Below are 16,027 nucleotides of genomic sequence, written 5' to 3'. Positions count from 1 at the left end.
TGGTTATTAACGGCCCTTAATTAACAGGACTAGTAGTGATTAACACATTGACTGCCAGCCGTTTTTTTTTTGCTGTAGGTAGCTTCTGCCAAGCCGTTTTTTGAGGATTCTGGCTCATTTTACAAGAGCCGAGGATTCTTTTCTGCTTGGAGTTTGTGAACACAAAGTTCACAAAAGTACTAATAGAATGTGTGCTTTCTCTGTCTAAAAGAGTTAGTTTGTAGAGTTAGTAGTTATGTAGATATTAGCCGTTGAGTACAGCATGGTTTTAGCGTCTGAGAGTGAAAGCTGAGATAATCGCAGTTTTGTGAAATTCAATCAAACAGGCAGAACAGTCACTTTAACCATTTATTTTTGGCATCAGTGAGAGATCAGACATCCAAACAATATAGTTCCGAACGCCCTCTCCTTCAACTCCTCCCTCCGTGGGCGTGTCTAGTGGCTTTCAGCCTGCGTTTGTCACAAGCGAGTGCTCTGCTGCTGCTGCTGCTGCTGCGAGTTTGAGCAGCCTCCCTCCCTGGCAGCGAGTTTGAGCAGCCTCCCTCCCTGGCAGCGAGTGTGGATAGGGCTCACTCGTCTCTTGGGTTTGAGAGCCCCGATGAAGCCCCGTGCGACTCTAGGCTTTATGCTGCCCACCCAGTCCATTTCTGGAACCCCCCACCGCAGCAGCGCGAAAGCGTCCCCGCCTACAGTATGAGAATGAGGCTCGTTCGTTTCTGACTGTAAAATCGCCAAGCCATTTCCTTGAGAATGGAGGAAGCAGCCGCGGGAGGCGGCTGCTTTTGGTTGACTTTCTCTCTGTCGGGAGAGGACCGTCGCCACCTAGCTGGTCGGTAAAATAGATTATACACATTCAATACTTCCAATATCTCCATAGGAGACGCGGGGGGCATTGATCCACGTAGCACCGTCAAAAAAAATATATTTTTTTTTTGACGACTCAACTCGTCGTTGGCAGTGAACGGTTGGATTCTGTTTGACGACTCAACTCGTTGTTGGCAGTGAACGTGTTAATAAGCATCCATTAACCCTTAATTAATGTTAATTTGAGGTTTGCTGGTTCCTTTTCTTCATGTGGCCCTAACTTAAATGCATGTTCTATAAACATTACTTAACCGTAATTAACCATTTATTAATGCTGTTTGTGACCCTTATTGTAAAGTTGAAAACATATATCTTACGCCGTGCACACGTGTGTCTCTTGTGTGTGTATGTGTGCATCACTGATGATGTCACAATGGCTCTGACATCACTGATAATGTCACAATTTATGACATCACTGATCATATGTTCTCCCTGTGCCCCCTGGGGGTTTCCTTCATATAGGAACCCCTCACCAAACACATGCAATATCCTGTTTGCTGAAGTGGCGCCTCTTCTAGTTGTGTGGGGTGCCTGTTCGGAGGGAGGGGAACTCTTTGGAATAGCGTGATCCTCCCACGTGCTATGTCCTACCGGTGCCCCAGTCAGGTGAAAAGAAGCAGAATCTGTATATATATATATATATATATATATATATATATATATATATACGGTATATATAAAATGCATCACTGATGACATCATCACTCTGTCTCTTGTGTTTGTGTGTGTGCCTGTCTGTCTCTTTTGTGTGTGTGTGTGTGTGTGTGTGTGTGTGTGTGTGTGTGTGTGTTCATCACTGATGTCACAATTCCTCTGACATCACTGATGACATCATCACTCTGTCTCTTGTGTGTGTGCCTGTCTGTCTCGTCGGGTACATAAACATGTGCAAAAATGTATAGTAACCACAACTTGTGGTTACTATACATTACTTTATTTATTATTATTTATGTATTATTATTAATTTATTTATAATTATTAATAATATTAGTACATTACTAATACTGCTACTCTCCGTCCTCCTACCAGTTTAGAGGTGCATTACCACCACCTACCGGACGCGATATTTTTTTTCGGATGATGGCGAAGCATCTGAAGGCACCCTCTCTGTCTGTGATTGGCCTAACGTCAAACGTTCATCTAATCAGATTCGCTTGGCTATCCCCTGCGTGTGTTTGTGGTCATCAGTGGGTCAGACAGACAGTAATTTCGCTAACATGCATGAAAGACGCATCTGTGTGTTTATGTTTTTGATTAAAAATAACGCAATAGATAAAAATATCACGTGCAATGATGAGAGCGGCTTCTGTGCCAACCGATACTTCCGGCGGCGTCGCTGCGGAGCAGTTAAAACCCAATCTGATGCAATTTCAACACAAAGAAGAATAACTTCCGCTGCGGAGGTCACGTGACTTCCTGTCGGTCGCAGGCTAACCAATCAGCGCGCTCCCGATGTCGGTTGCAGGCTAACCAATCAGCGCTCCCGATGTCTGGTTTGAACAACCCTATAAAAGTGCCCGCGAGCAAGGACGTCGGTCAGTGTGGTCAGTGCAAAGAAGAAGAAGACATCGGTTATAGACTCAGAGAATTGGATTCCTGCATTTCACTGTTTGCGACTTTGCGTCTACTCTCCCGGAGAATTGTGATCGAACGCTCGTCTCGTTTAAAGTAAGCCTACCGGTAAGTAAATCTGAGTGAGTGATACAACTTTGTGAGTGGATTTTAACAAGCTGCTGAAGGAAAATTAACTTTTGCACCGTTGGGACTCTGAGTTTAATGTGGGCGCCTAGTTTTTGTTTCGACCGGATGGAATTGACTGAATCAGACTGAAACAGTACGTTACTTAGCGTAGGTCGTTGACCGTTGACACAGTGTTAAAACTATCAACACTGGTGAGCTTTGCCAACAGGTTTAACCACATCTAGACGTTGGCATTTTGTCTGTAACTTGGGCTGGCCGTTACCCCGCTAGCCGGGCGCTTCTCGCTCAAACTGAGCATTAGCGCCCGGCGACCCACACGACGCATTTCCAATGAGACAGTCGTGCCGCTCTCACGTCTGGGTATAAAAACGAACCTTTAGAAACTTGACTTCCAAATTGTTGCATAAATTCCACTTTTCTGTCTTTGAAAAACCGAAAATCATGAATCTGGAGCGGTTGGTGACATAGTAGGCTGCTACAATCGAAAGCTCTGGCCAGACTTGTCCAGACTTGTCCGCTTGTCCGGCGCTATGAGCCGCGGCAGTCGGCCCAATTCATGGTCACTGTAGACTAGACTAGAGCATCACATTTGCTGCGGGGGAACGAGCTGGTCACTCACCTTGGCACGACGCATATTGACCAAGACAACCTGCTGCAAAACTGTGAAGTTAGTCAAGTTTGACCCAAACAGGATATAGCAGGAGGCGTGGCTATCCTATGGCACAAAAAAGCTGGACTCTGCAATAAATGTTATAGGGCTTGAAACTGGTATATTGCTGTAAAGCTAAAGTGCAGCAACAAAGAATTTATCATCCTAATGTTGACACACCTTTTGAATGTCATCCAAATGAGGATGAATATTTGAATAGATTAGCTTTTATAAATTATTTCATCTCTGATAGTCTATCTGCAAGTGTGTATGTGTGGTTGGTGACTGACATGAATGCTGACACACACACACACACACACACACACACACACACACACACACACACATGTATGGGTACTACTTAAATGATATTGTATGATTAATTGATTGATTGTTATCTTTCTTTCAGTGTGCAAAAGTCAAGATTGGCCATAATGGGTTATTGTCCGTGGATGCGCCGCTCAGACCTTCAGGTAACAATCCACACACTCACAGTGGCACATGAGACACTGAATCCACTTGTACTACAAGCCTTTGTATACAACTGCACCTAAAACAAATCACTTAATTCTTCTTACCTTCCCCTCTCCTCAGATGCTCAGAGAGTCACTCCTAAGCCCCCCGCCGCTGCTCAGGACGCCTCGTGTGGCGGAGGAAGCTATGGCGGAGGAGTATGCTCCTATACTACATCCATGGTATGCTCGCGCCTCCCTCCTGTTCCCAGGAGGCCGAAGCCAAACGAGGAACCAGCGCACCAGGCAGATGGGGCCAGACTACCGGGCTCAGCGCACCATGCAGCAGCAGCCGGAACATGTGGAAGACATTTACAGTCTTAGGTCACTGTCGCGCCTCAGGACGCCTCGTGTGGCGGAGGTAGCTATTGCGGAGGAGGATGCTCGTCCCTCCCTCCTGGTCCCAGGGGGCCAAAACGAAACGAGGAACCAGCGCACCAGGCGGCTCTGGGCAGACTACTGGGCTCAGCCCACCATGCAGCAGCAGCCGGACTATGTTGAAGACATTTACCGTCTTAGGTCACTGTCTCCAGTGGAGTCTCCAGACTCGGCTCTCCCATCCCGCTTGCTCCTCTGGTAACACCATCAGCCTCGCAGGGCCACTGGGGCTCTTTATCAGGCATCGGCCCGCTGGGTCGGTTTTACAGGGATTTGGACAGTTTTCCTTTTAGATAATGTCAAAAGTACACTTCCTCCAACGGAGAGGGAAAGGTACATTGAGAAAATGAACTCAGTTGGCCTGGAGCACTGTCCCTTTTCATTGCTCAAAAACAACGCTGGATAAACGATCCTGAAGTGAAATACTACGACATGAGCTTTTAGGCATGTTTAAATGAATGAAAATATTGAATATTGAACTGTTTTCTTATTGTATTGATGAATTGTCTGTCAGAAGGATAGGAAGTTCCTACCTGCAGTGCAATGCTGACTTGATGATGTGGTATAACGGTACAAAACAGGCCTTGTCTTAAATTCTTAAATGTACAAAGTGTTTATTTCTTTTTATTTCTTTTGCCTATGGAAGTTTATGGTCTGCCTTCTTTTGTTACCTTGTTTTTTGGCGTTTATTTTCTCAGACCAATTTTAAAGAGATCCGTGTCATAGGACACATAGGCAATGTTCTGTTACAGAGGGATTTTTATTTAGTTCACATTGGCACTATCAACACTTTCTACTGTGAGCATTGCCATTTTGCACTTTGTGGCATTTGTTTTGCATTTTTAAACATGTTGCACTGGTGTTCAGTGGTTTGATTTTCATTTTGTCATTTTTCACTTGTCTTTTTTTTGTCAATTTCTATCTTACTGTGCATTTGTATACAACTTTTACTGTACACTGTATTTATTATTTGTGAGATAGCTTTTATAATATAAATTACATAACTATTCTGAAAAAGTGTCTACATTTTGTCTCCCCTACGAAAGAAGAACAAGCTATTTATGCAAAGCATCAAAAGGGTACAGAAATAACCATTGCTTATTATTATAGCCTAATGTTAGCTAAGATGCATATTACAGACATTGGCATAAGAGCAATATGTCAGACGTTATAGTTGACCCCTTTATTGAACTTCACCGATCTAAATGTACATTATAGCCTAATGCCATATGAGGATCAGCATTTTGAATATGAGTTGACCTTGATGCTTTCCTGAAAATATAACTGATTTGTGTTCATATTGGAGGCCATTTGCTTGAAATAACACACATGGGATGATGGGAATGCTCATGTGCAGGTTCAGAATGATTAGCCAACCCGTTGAGGAGAGAAAAGTGATTCAGATCATTCAGATAGGATGATGGGTTTTATGCTGCCTTAAAGTGCTCATCATACTGTAAACTCCCACTTCTGAGATTATCAACAAAACTGGACACTCATTCAAGTATAGGTTGAAAATAAAAGCAAATAGAGGCTATAAAAACAAATTTGACTTGTTTTATTTTAGAATTACTAATGTGCTTTATTTAGCACGTTAGTAATATATGGGATGAAGAAGGATTAAAAAATGAAAAACAAAACAATGTGATCTCAAGACATTATCTCTTCCAACAGACACCGTTGGAAAGACACACAGATGTAAAGTACTTTTCAACACAAGATATGCAACACATTTCCCACTTAGGGGGGAGGGTATTTAGAATAAATGGGGGGAAGAAAGATGTACACTGTTGAACTGAATTGATATTGTAAATGTTATTAATGTATTCTTGCACTTCTCTTCTTATGGGAAAATAATTGATAAAAAAAAAAAAGATATGCAACACATTTCAACACGTCTAAATGTTGGTAAATATACAGTACTACTACATCATATTATTATTATAACAAAAATAATAACAAGACATGTACAATGTAGTCATGAGTATGTCAGCATTTTATTATAAAAAATGTATATAAAAAGCCTACATAGATACAACTCTGTAGATAAATGTACATTGTTCTGTAGTACAAAAAATACAGCTACTGTATTGAGTGTGAGTGGAGAACGTACAGTTCTTACGTGCTATAGTATCTGGAGAAGTTGTCCTATTTTCAGCAGCTTCACATTATTGGCCATTGGTACCAGTTGATTTTAGTCCCTATTCCAGCATGTTGTCTGGGTTGCCAAAAGTGGGAAGCAAAGCGTTGCTCCCTCTTAGAATTCCTCACAGTCTGCAAGGGGTTCTTCTCTCTACTGGCTGCAACACCCTTCACACAGAAGCTGTGGATTCTCTTAAAACAAAAGACTTCCATATCCAAATCCTAATTGTCAACAGCAACATAGTGCATAAGAATATACATATACTTGCGGATCAAGTTATTGTGCAGGTGAGGGGGTGGGTGGGACAGGTGAGGTGAAGGGGTGGGGCAGGGGGCAGGGGCTGGTGGGCACAGTAGTCTGAACAGTGATGGCCGCTGACAAAGAGGGGCGCCTGCGCCACTCCACCGCAGCGTTGGGTGGTGGTGATCTTTCCTCTCAGCTTCCTCTTCTCTGCTCTCTCAACACAGAGCCAGCCTCCCTCATGCTTGTCGGGTCCCCTCCTTCAGAACAAAAAGGAAACTCACTAACAGTAATAATAATAATATAATATATTATTAATAATAATAATAACTGCCTAGTAATGTATATGATTTAAAACTAGTAGAGATGCATTATTAATTTCACTCCAAATCAGTTTATAAATTCGTACAATTTGATCACTTTTAGTTGCAGCACAAAATGCTGTCAAACAGACAGCAGACATAGCTAGCCAGGTGTCTTAAGTCAGACACTGTTGACAGACACTTACAAGTTACAACCATAAAACTATAATGTTTTAAGTTAAAATAACTGAACAACACAAAACAAATATTGCCAAACCAAAAATGCATGCAGTTGCAGTCAACCCACCTTCATGACTACAAAATGTCATTCAAAATACAAACACACACACACACACACCAAACAGCAATAGAGACCCTTTTCACAACAACCATTTTGAGGTGGTAAAGCAGGTTGTAACCATACCATTAATGATGGTTCCATTCCATTCAGGTGTCCCAGTGCCAGTAGCCCTCATCAATGTTATTGGTTACACCTGTTTTACATCCTACTTTACCACCTCAAAACGGTTGCTGTGGAAAGGGCTATGCATATATTTGGAATGTGTTACATATCAATATAAATTGGTCCAATTGAAAAAAGGCAAAGTTATGTCTTAAGATATGCAGTGTCTTAAGACACAGGAAATGCCTTAAAGGAACACTCCGCCCATTTTCAACCAGCTTTGTATCATTAGAACACCAGTAGTATATCAGAAAACTGTAAACGGTTTTGAAGTCTGTCATTTAATTTGACAGTTATTGAGTGTTAAAGTGTGGACCAGTGACATCACTGGTCCACACGAACTCAAATTAATAACTCATTAACTCAAATCAACTCTCAATAACTGTCAAACTATTCATCATTCATCTAGTTTTACAGTTATTGAGAGTTGATTTGAGTTAATGAGTTATTAATTTGAGTTAGTGTGGACCAGTGATGTCACTGGTCCACACTTTAACACTCAATAACTGTCAAATTAAATGACAGACTTCAAAACAGTTTAGTTTTCTGATATACTACTGATGTTCTAATGATACAAAGCTGGTTGAAAATGGGCAGAGTGTTCCTTTAAGATATTCAGTCTTGAAGACACAGAAAATGGTATGTCTCAAGACGTGCACTTTCATGTCTTAAGACATAAAAAATGTCTTAAGATATTCAGTCTTGAAGACATGGAAAATCGTATGTCTCAAGACGTGCACTTTCATGTCTTAAGACATAGAAAATGTGTCTTAAGATGTTCAATGTCTTCAAGACACAGAAAATCTGTCTCTTATGTCTCAAGACGTGCACTTTCATGTCTTAACACACGACTGCATGTCTTCAGTTTAAGTCTCAAGGTATCTTGAAACATCTTGACCATACAAAATGTCTCAAGACATCTTAAGACGTCTCAAGACGATGGTGATGACTGGGTATGAAGTAAATACATATATATGAAAGAATGTACATGTATATTATAAATAAGCCACACAGGATTGTAAGCAAAGACTTATACAGATATGTTTCCAGATACTGCAGTTATATGCCGTTCAATGTGAATGAGGCTTTGAGGTATTGCAATTATTTCCCAGTAAACATACATTGTGTGTGGTAAATATAATATATAATATAATATCCACGCTCGGTGTCTTGACGGCTGCGTGAGACCGAGAACAGTTGAATGAAAAATCTGTACCGTCAGGTATGATCTTCATGGTGGAGACGAGAGGGGAAAAGAAGGCGAGAAATGGACACAATCAGAAGGACAGAAAACAGGTCACATTATTGAGCAGCAAACTAATATCTTCTCTTTTAACGTCTACGCAAGAGTCAGTGGTATTAATGGAATACATTTTAATTATAATCTGTCATTAAATATTACATACAAATTATACAGTGCATTGTCACAATACATTTCATGTCAGTTCGGTACAGCAAGAAGCTACTTTATTGTTGTTTTTAGGTTCGACCCCCACGAGCCAGAGAATGAACAGAAATCAACATATTCCAGGACAGACAGAGGACTGAGAACCACCAACCGCTGTGAGAACCACCAACCGCTCTGTCTCCTTGCAAATGGGATCAACTCACCCATGCTCAGCAGAAGAAAATAGCAACTTCTAGAATTACGTTTTCTCCAACAAGTCAAATGAAGGAGAATTAGACTATCCATTCATACTTTTCTCAGCAAAATGTATGTTTCCACTTGCAAAAGTACCCAAATAACTGTGAGTCTAAAGCACATGGCTTAAGTTATCTGTATGAAGACATACTACCACTGAGTGCCCAGTTCATAATTCTTCAAGAATCATCCCAAAAAATAAACATCTTGTGTCACAGATGCTTTCACCAACCCAAATGCTTTGAACTCTGTGTGAAAGGGGTACGCAGGTGCATATTAAAAGGCTGAAGGGTATGAAGGAAAAGAGAAATATGGAATGAAACACCTCCCGCCCAAATGGAAGTGTGAGAGGCTTTTGACTGGTGTGTGTGTGTGTGTGTGTGTGTGTGTGTGTGTGCGTGTGCGCACCCGAGAGTTTAAATGTCTGACATTTCGCTGAAATCTGTCAAGGCTCTTTCTCGCAGGAAGGTACATAAATCTTCATCTATTCCGTTTAGTCATTAGTCTTCATCGACATCCGCTCAAGGCACAGAGGCAAACAGGGAGAGGTATCCATGGTGAAATTCCTCTCCTTTTGGCCTCATCTTTCCGCCCCCAAGCTCGCCCTCGGTGTCCAGAAGAGGGAGAGCAGGCGAGGGTGATGATTCTTTTCTATTTGGTCAGCCGTGCTAAAACTCAAGACACCGTCCTCTCTTCCAGCCGCCGCACACGGACACATTCACTCCTTTTCCACACGGACTTCCTGCTGCTGTTCTCCTCCTCTACCACCAGGCGACTTCCTGCTGTTCCTCCCCCTCTACCACCAGGTGAAAAAGGGTCTCCTGCTCTGGAAGCTCTGTGTGTAGGACTCGCTGTTGGCTCTCTGTGGCGCCCGGGCCGTCTCCACAATCACCGGCGGCATCTGGACCAGCTGGAGGGGCGTCTTAGCGTCCTTCAGCGCCTGGCACAGGTTCAGGATCTGAGGGTGGAAAGGGAGGTGGAGAGGCTAGGCTATGGTAGAATCATACGCAAAGACGTTCATCCGAAGAGGATGGTGAGTGGACTTTGTGGGTATTCTACATGGTGTGCGAATTGGCTAGTCATATTTTGCCCAGTCACCAGAAAATAGTGTTCAAGAGTAACTTTATGAATAAAGTTGATTGATTGATTGATTGATTGATTGATTGATTGAATAGTTCAAATGTTATGTGCCAAAAGAAGTGGTAGTGGCTCTTCTTCCCCAGACAAACTGGTGTACTTTCTGATTTTCTGGTGTACGACTCTTCTGGTGCAAGTCTCTATTTGTACATCATCTATATGTACTTACAATAGTAGCTTTAGGTGTTTTGTAAGATGTGTTTAGAATACAGAAGACTCACCTGCCCCCTCATTACAGCTACTTGTTTGTGAAACTGTCCTCTGTCAAAACCTGGGTCTTTCTGTAACACACAATATCCACAGAAAGAGTTAAGTATAAAGATTACGCATACACTAATTTGTTTTAATCACTCCTTTCTGCCCGCACGGTCAGACAGAACTTAACGTGCCTGGAGTGAGAAAGGGCTGTTTTCCATCAGAGACCTATACATAGATGGTCATTTCGCATCCTTTGATCTTCTGAGGAGGAAATTTGAGTTGCCCAACACACATTGGTTCAGATACCTACAGGTCAGAGATTATGTTCGGTCCAAGATTCGCGACTTTGAAATTCTCCCAGATGAACATGCTTTTTTTTTATGTCTTGTTGAGCCCCCCCCACTCCAGGCACCTTATCTCTAGATTTGTATATCTGTTTGATGGCTGTGTCACTGAGAGGATTAGAGAGGCATGGCAGGAGGAACTTGGTGTTGATTTGTCTGAAATGATATGGGACAGGAGTTTGTCTGTGGTCCAGCTCTGCTCGATTAACAGCAGACACCAGCTGATCCAATTTAAAGTCACTCACCGACTTCACTATTCCAAGTCAAGGTTGCACAAGATCTACCCTTCTGTCTCTCTATTATGTGATATACTGTATGTCAGCTGTTGGAGGGTACACTCTCACATGCTTTTTGGTTTTGCCCTTCACTATCTGGATTCTGGGCCAAGATATTTGACTGGTACTCTTAAGGCCTATAAAATAACCCTCCAGCTGGAGGCAGAACTCGCCATCTTCGGCTGCTCGGAAATCCTCTCTGCTCCTCCCCACGGCTGTGCAGCAGTCTCTGACGCAGGGGATGACTGTCGCCAAAAGACTCATTCTGAAAGATTGGAAGTCCCCCTCCCCGCCTTCTTTTCAATTGTGGCTGGCGGACATGGTTTCGGTTGTACGTATGGAAAGACTCAGGTTCTTGAGGACCAACTCACTCGGGAAGTTCTCAACTATATGGGACCCGTTTCTGGCCTACGTGGACGAGGTTAGAAATGACGAGTAACTTTCCCAGTCGAATTCTTTTGTAAGCGCATAGGCTTCTTAGGTAGCTGGTAGCACCATGTCGCAATGTTGGTATGTTGTTGTTTTTTTCCTTTCTCTGTGTTTGAGTTTGTTTTGCTTTTTTATGTTTTTTGTTGTTCTAAAAGTTGAAATTTTTTAAAAATAAAATAATGGGGGAAAAAAAGTATAAAGATTACAAACACAGCATTGAGAAATAATGCTTTCACTTAAACCTTAACACTCTACTTCCATGCCTCAATCATTCCTCCTCCATCCATTGGTCCCTCCCTTCATCTGACCTGTGTCCAGGTTGTGCAGTGACACTTGTTTACATCCCTCACTTATCCATACTCTTTATTGGTTTGGTTCTTTATCGATGATACTTTTTTACCATCATTTTCTCCCAATTTCTCCACAATTGTACTTGGCCAATTCCCTGTCTCAGTTGTTGCTCCACCCCCTCTGGCGATCTGCGGAGAGCAGCCATAGACTTCCTCTGATACATGCGGATTCGCCAGCCGCTTCTTTTCAACTGACACCAGCACGATGTAGCGCGTGGGAGGATCACGCTATTCCCCCCAGTTCCCCTCCCCCCCAAACAGACGCCCCGACCGACCAGAGGCGCTACTGCAGCGACCAGGAGTCACACCCCACCAGCTTCCCACCCGCAGCCACGGCCGATAGACCCTTCTCACGGGGGCCATTTTGTGTCGAAAAGGCAGGGTAAACACAGGTGCAAGCAAAACACTAATGAGGGTTTCAAACTTCCATGATTGGAATTTGGAAACCCTCATTAGTGTTTTGGCCCCCATGAAAATGGTCTATTGTGTCTGTAGGAACGTCTGACGAAGCCGGAAGTACCGCCGCCAGGAATTGAACCCGGATCGCGCGTCGGGTTTCAAGCACCAAACATTGTCCACATCAATTCTACTGAAGTATAACCACACTTTTAAAATGTTTATTTCTCTCCGTCATTTCGCTGTGTCTCTGACTGTGTGTGTATCGACAGTGTGTTGAGGGCAGTGTGTCTGACTGTGTGTGTATCGACAGTGTGTTGAGGGCAGTGTGTGAGTGAGAGCGAACTGGGAGTACAGATACACATACTGCACAAACAGAGGCAGGTTGAGTAGAGATGTCATGTCTCTCTTCTGGCTCATAGAATAGCAAAAATATCGTTATCCCAGATGTAAAACAGAACAGATAATTAACGTTTGACTGAAATCAGTCTATAGACGGAACTCTGCCACCCATGCACGTACATGCATGTACATGCATGTACAGTCTTTTCTAAGCATGATTCTCACATTCTCTACACTGTTCTGCCCTCTTCATTCTCCTCTAGTCTGTTGCCGAGTCACTCCATACCTTGAACAGTTCGTAGAGATCCTCCTCAAGATCTTTGATGAAGTTTGGGTCAGAGAGCTTGGGCAGGACTAGCTCTCTGATTTCCTGGGAGAATGGAACCTTGGCCTGGGAAAGCCACGCCCAGTAGAACGGGTCTGGTAATTGGCCAAAGGAAAAACGGCTTATCAAACATATACTTCAACCGGTCAAATTGAAAGTGCAATACTAAAATTCATGTGACATGTTGCAATAATCAATCAATCAATCAATCAATTGTAGAGTTAAGAGTTGAAAAGTTATGAATACAATGAGCTAATTGAACAAGTATAGGCATGCTAGTGTTTGGCCTTGTGAAACTTCATCTCCTGGAGTAAAAAAGTAAAAGTAAGTAGCCATTCACACTGACTGTACGCTGAAGCAATGCTCAACCTAAGCTCATCCTACGCTGAACCCACAAGTTTTATTTAGGAGTCCTTGTTAACAGGCGAGGCCGTTCACACCACCCGCGCGCGTCACGCTGAAGCCACGCTCACGCCTTGCTCACGCGATCATTCAGGATTCAGTCCTATTTTCCAAGCGTGACGCGTGAAGCTTGAAGCTGCCAGGCATGAAGTCAATGGGAGTTGTGGGCAGGTTCAAGGCATGCCGAGGAGGCGCTGAGAGGAAAAGAGAAGGCTTCTTGTGTGAACGGTTAAGCGTCAGCTCAGCCTGAGCCCGCCTCAAGCTTCAGTTCTGCTTACGTTAGGCCTCCTGTGTGAGCAAAGGCTAAGGATGGAGTGTAAGCTATAACATATAGATTTCATGAAATAACAACTTGAGTAGAGTTTTTTCAAATTTGAATGACAATCTGGGAATACCTTGTTACCACTGGTACTGTGACTTGTTTATTGATTACAAATAGATTATATTCAATCAATAAATAAGTCACAGTACCAGTGGCATCACGGTATTCCCAATTTGTCATAAAGAAAAATTGTTTGAAACGATAGACTCGTTCCCACACATCAAATCGCACATCACCAGCCGCAATTCAGCTGGCTGAAGATATATCGTCACACGGAGCAAAGCATCCTCGTATCTAAATAAATAATTAAATCCAAACTTAAAAGGAACACTCCGCCCATTTTCAACCAGCTTTGTATCATTAGAACATCAGTAGTATATCAGAAAACTGTAAACTGTTTTGAAGTCTGTCATTTCATTTGACAGTTATTGAGTGTTAAAGTGTGGACCAGTGACATCACTGGTCCACACTAACTCAAATGAATAACTCATTAACTCAAATCAACTCTCAATAAGTGTCAGACTATTCATCATTCATCTAGTTTGACCGTTATTGAGAGTGGATTTGAGTTAATGAGTTATTAATTTGAGTGTCGTCTCCCATATTTGTCATGATTGTGTCCGTTCATGACACAACATTAAATGCTGTTGTAGTGGAGAGCCCAGCGTGGTTGTACGCTACTTGGCTCAGGCTAGACTGCCGTAACATGCGACGAGTCACATGATTTTAGATGGGTCAAAGTCATATTCCGAGTCTATCTTGCGCATTCTGTGGCCAGATGAGTTGTAATAATATTGTCATGTCATGGTGTCTTTGTGTCATTAATAAACGAGATTGATTCTGTTATTTTTCTATATTTTTTTGGTAGTGCTATTTTACACTGAAGTCAACGGGGAGAGGCTCGCGTTTACCCCCTAAAAGGGGGCGGGGCGTAATTGCCGATCTGCTGTGTATAGCAGCTTCCAGCAGACCCACTGATGACAGGGTTATATCCTCAAGGCCAAGCAGTGATTGGTTAAAAGGAAAGTCATGTGCAGAAGGTGCTTACAGGCTCTCCAGGAGTCAGGGTGCTTGAGGGGAAAAGCGAGGCCGTTGTCTATTGCTGCCAGCTTGATGATAGGATCCTTCACCACCACCCAGTCTGTGTCCTTCACAAAAAGAGCAGGGGGTGTAAGCATGTACAGGAAGTTTTATATATTGATATATAATATATCATATAATATAAGCAGAGAAACAGATAGAATCTGTATATTTAAATGCATGCCGAGATTCTGACTGTGTGTGTGTGTGTGTGTGTGTGTGCGTGTGCGCGCGCTCGCACACGCGCATGCGTGTCCTCACCCTATTCCCAACAGGGTCCATGGGACAGTCATATTTTAACAGCCAGTTATCATTTCCTCTGTCTGGAAGAAGACACAAATAAATTCAAATTCAAATACATCCCACTGCTGAACTCAGCTATGAGTTTATGGCCTGCGATAAAAACAGCAACATTTTTCAGCAATGTTGCAACAACAACAAAAAAGAGAGGGGGGGTGTGGGGGGAATAAACTATTGCATCAACTTTACACAACTTCTTACTGGCTAAATAATGTAGTCATACATTTCAAGAAGTGAGTTGCCCTAAATGACTATCAGCGCATGACAGAGTAAGGACATGCCTGTGTTCCTGATGATATAATCGAGGACGACCAGCCGCTCAAACTGCAGCTGGAGCTGGCGGTTAGTGTTCTCAGGCAGCGGCTCCGCTTCAAACCTTCTCAGCCAGAAATCTGCATCCTTGTATCCGTCGACAAAGAGCTGGAAAGAACCGACCTGGTGGAGGGGAAACAGATCTTCACCATACTGGAGTGTCTTTTCTACAGCGATATGGCAACTGGCATTGTCCGGGAATATGCTGAACAAATCCCCCATAAAACACGTTAACACTGTTAAACAGCTGTTGACGATGCACTGTGTGTTTGAAAGCATGGTAAATGTCAGATTTTGGTGCGAGTCCCTCAGAGTTAACGAGCAAGCGAGGGCTTCTTTCTAGACCCGACATTTTGCACCGGTGTTCCACAATCATACAGGGAGAAAGTCAGTAGAAGAGGCGGAAACTGAGAACAATTTCTCGCCAACATTTGCCTCAATAGACCAGAATGCAATGCAGCCGCTGGGCACGTGTGTTTTGAGTAAGAGTTACCCTCACCCTTTCTCAACTGGAAAAACAAACTCTTCCTATGCTATCACTATCACTGTCTATCACTCTCTCCACCTAGAACACACAGCTGAATGCAACAAGTTCACACCAGTTCTCTGGTGTCTGTCAAAGGTTATTCCAGCAAAAGTACAAGTCTCCACAGGAAAAACTCCGGAACGCACTGAACATCACAATGAATGATAGTGAACAATGTAAGAGCATCCACGCTTTTTTTTCTTCCCTTGAACCATATACTTGGATAAATCATCCATTTTACACTTCCTGAAGATGGTTTTTCCCTATATAATAATAACACAACTACAAGTCAACACATTACCTTGGGTGGCAGTCCAATCCTATGGAAGCGCTGTCCCACTTTAGGCACCTTCTCCAGGGCGAGCCTCTTGCCCCGGGACTTAACTCTGTCTATG

General features: G+C 42.9%; 1 protein-coding gene across 1 annotated transcript in view; it reads right to left on the bottom strand.

Annotated features, from left to right (window-relative positions):
- Positions 1 to 8,630: 8,630 nt before the first annotated feature.
- The window catches only part of pi4k2a (phosphatidylinositol 4-kinase type 2 alpha), a 10,552-nt gene continuing 3,155 nt past the window's right edge, over positions 8,631 to 16,027 (bottom strand). The window contains exons 3-9 of the mRNA XM_083655550.1: positions 15,934 to 16,027; positions 15,072 to 15,229; positions 14,756 to 14,813; positions 14,463 to 14,562; positions 12,652 to 12,785; positions 10,253 to 10,312; positions 8,631 to 9,852 (exon numbers count right to left, since the gene is read on the bottom strand). The exon at positions 15,934 to 16,027 is cut by the window's right edge and continues 38 nt beyond it. Coding sequence (XP_083511676.1) covers positions 9,691 to 9,852; positions 10,253 to 10,312; positions 12,652 to 12,785; positions 14,463 to 14,562; positions 14,756 to 14,813; positions 15,072 to 15,229; positions 15,934 to 16,027 — 766 coding nt within the window. The 3' untranslated portion in view covers positions 8,631 to 9,690. The remainder of the gene's footprint in view (positions 9,853 to 10,252; positions 10,313 to 12,651; positions 12,786 to 14,462; positions 14,563 to 14,755; positions 14,814 to 15,071; positions 15,230 to 15,933) is intronic.

The sequence above is a fragment of the Poromitra crassiceps genome (genome assembly GCF_964638095.1).
Source record: "Poromitra crassiceps genome assembly, chromosome: 19".
NCBI lineage: Eukaryota > Metazoa > Chordata > Actinopteri > Beryciformes > Melamphaidae > Poromitra > Poromitra crassiceps.
This window is presented reverse-complemented; position numbering and strand designations above follow the sequence as displayed.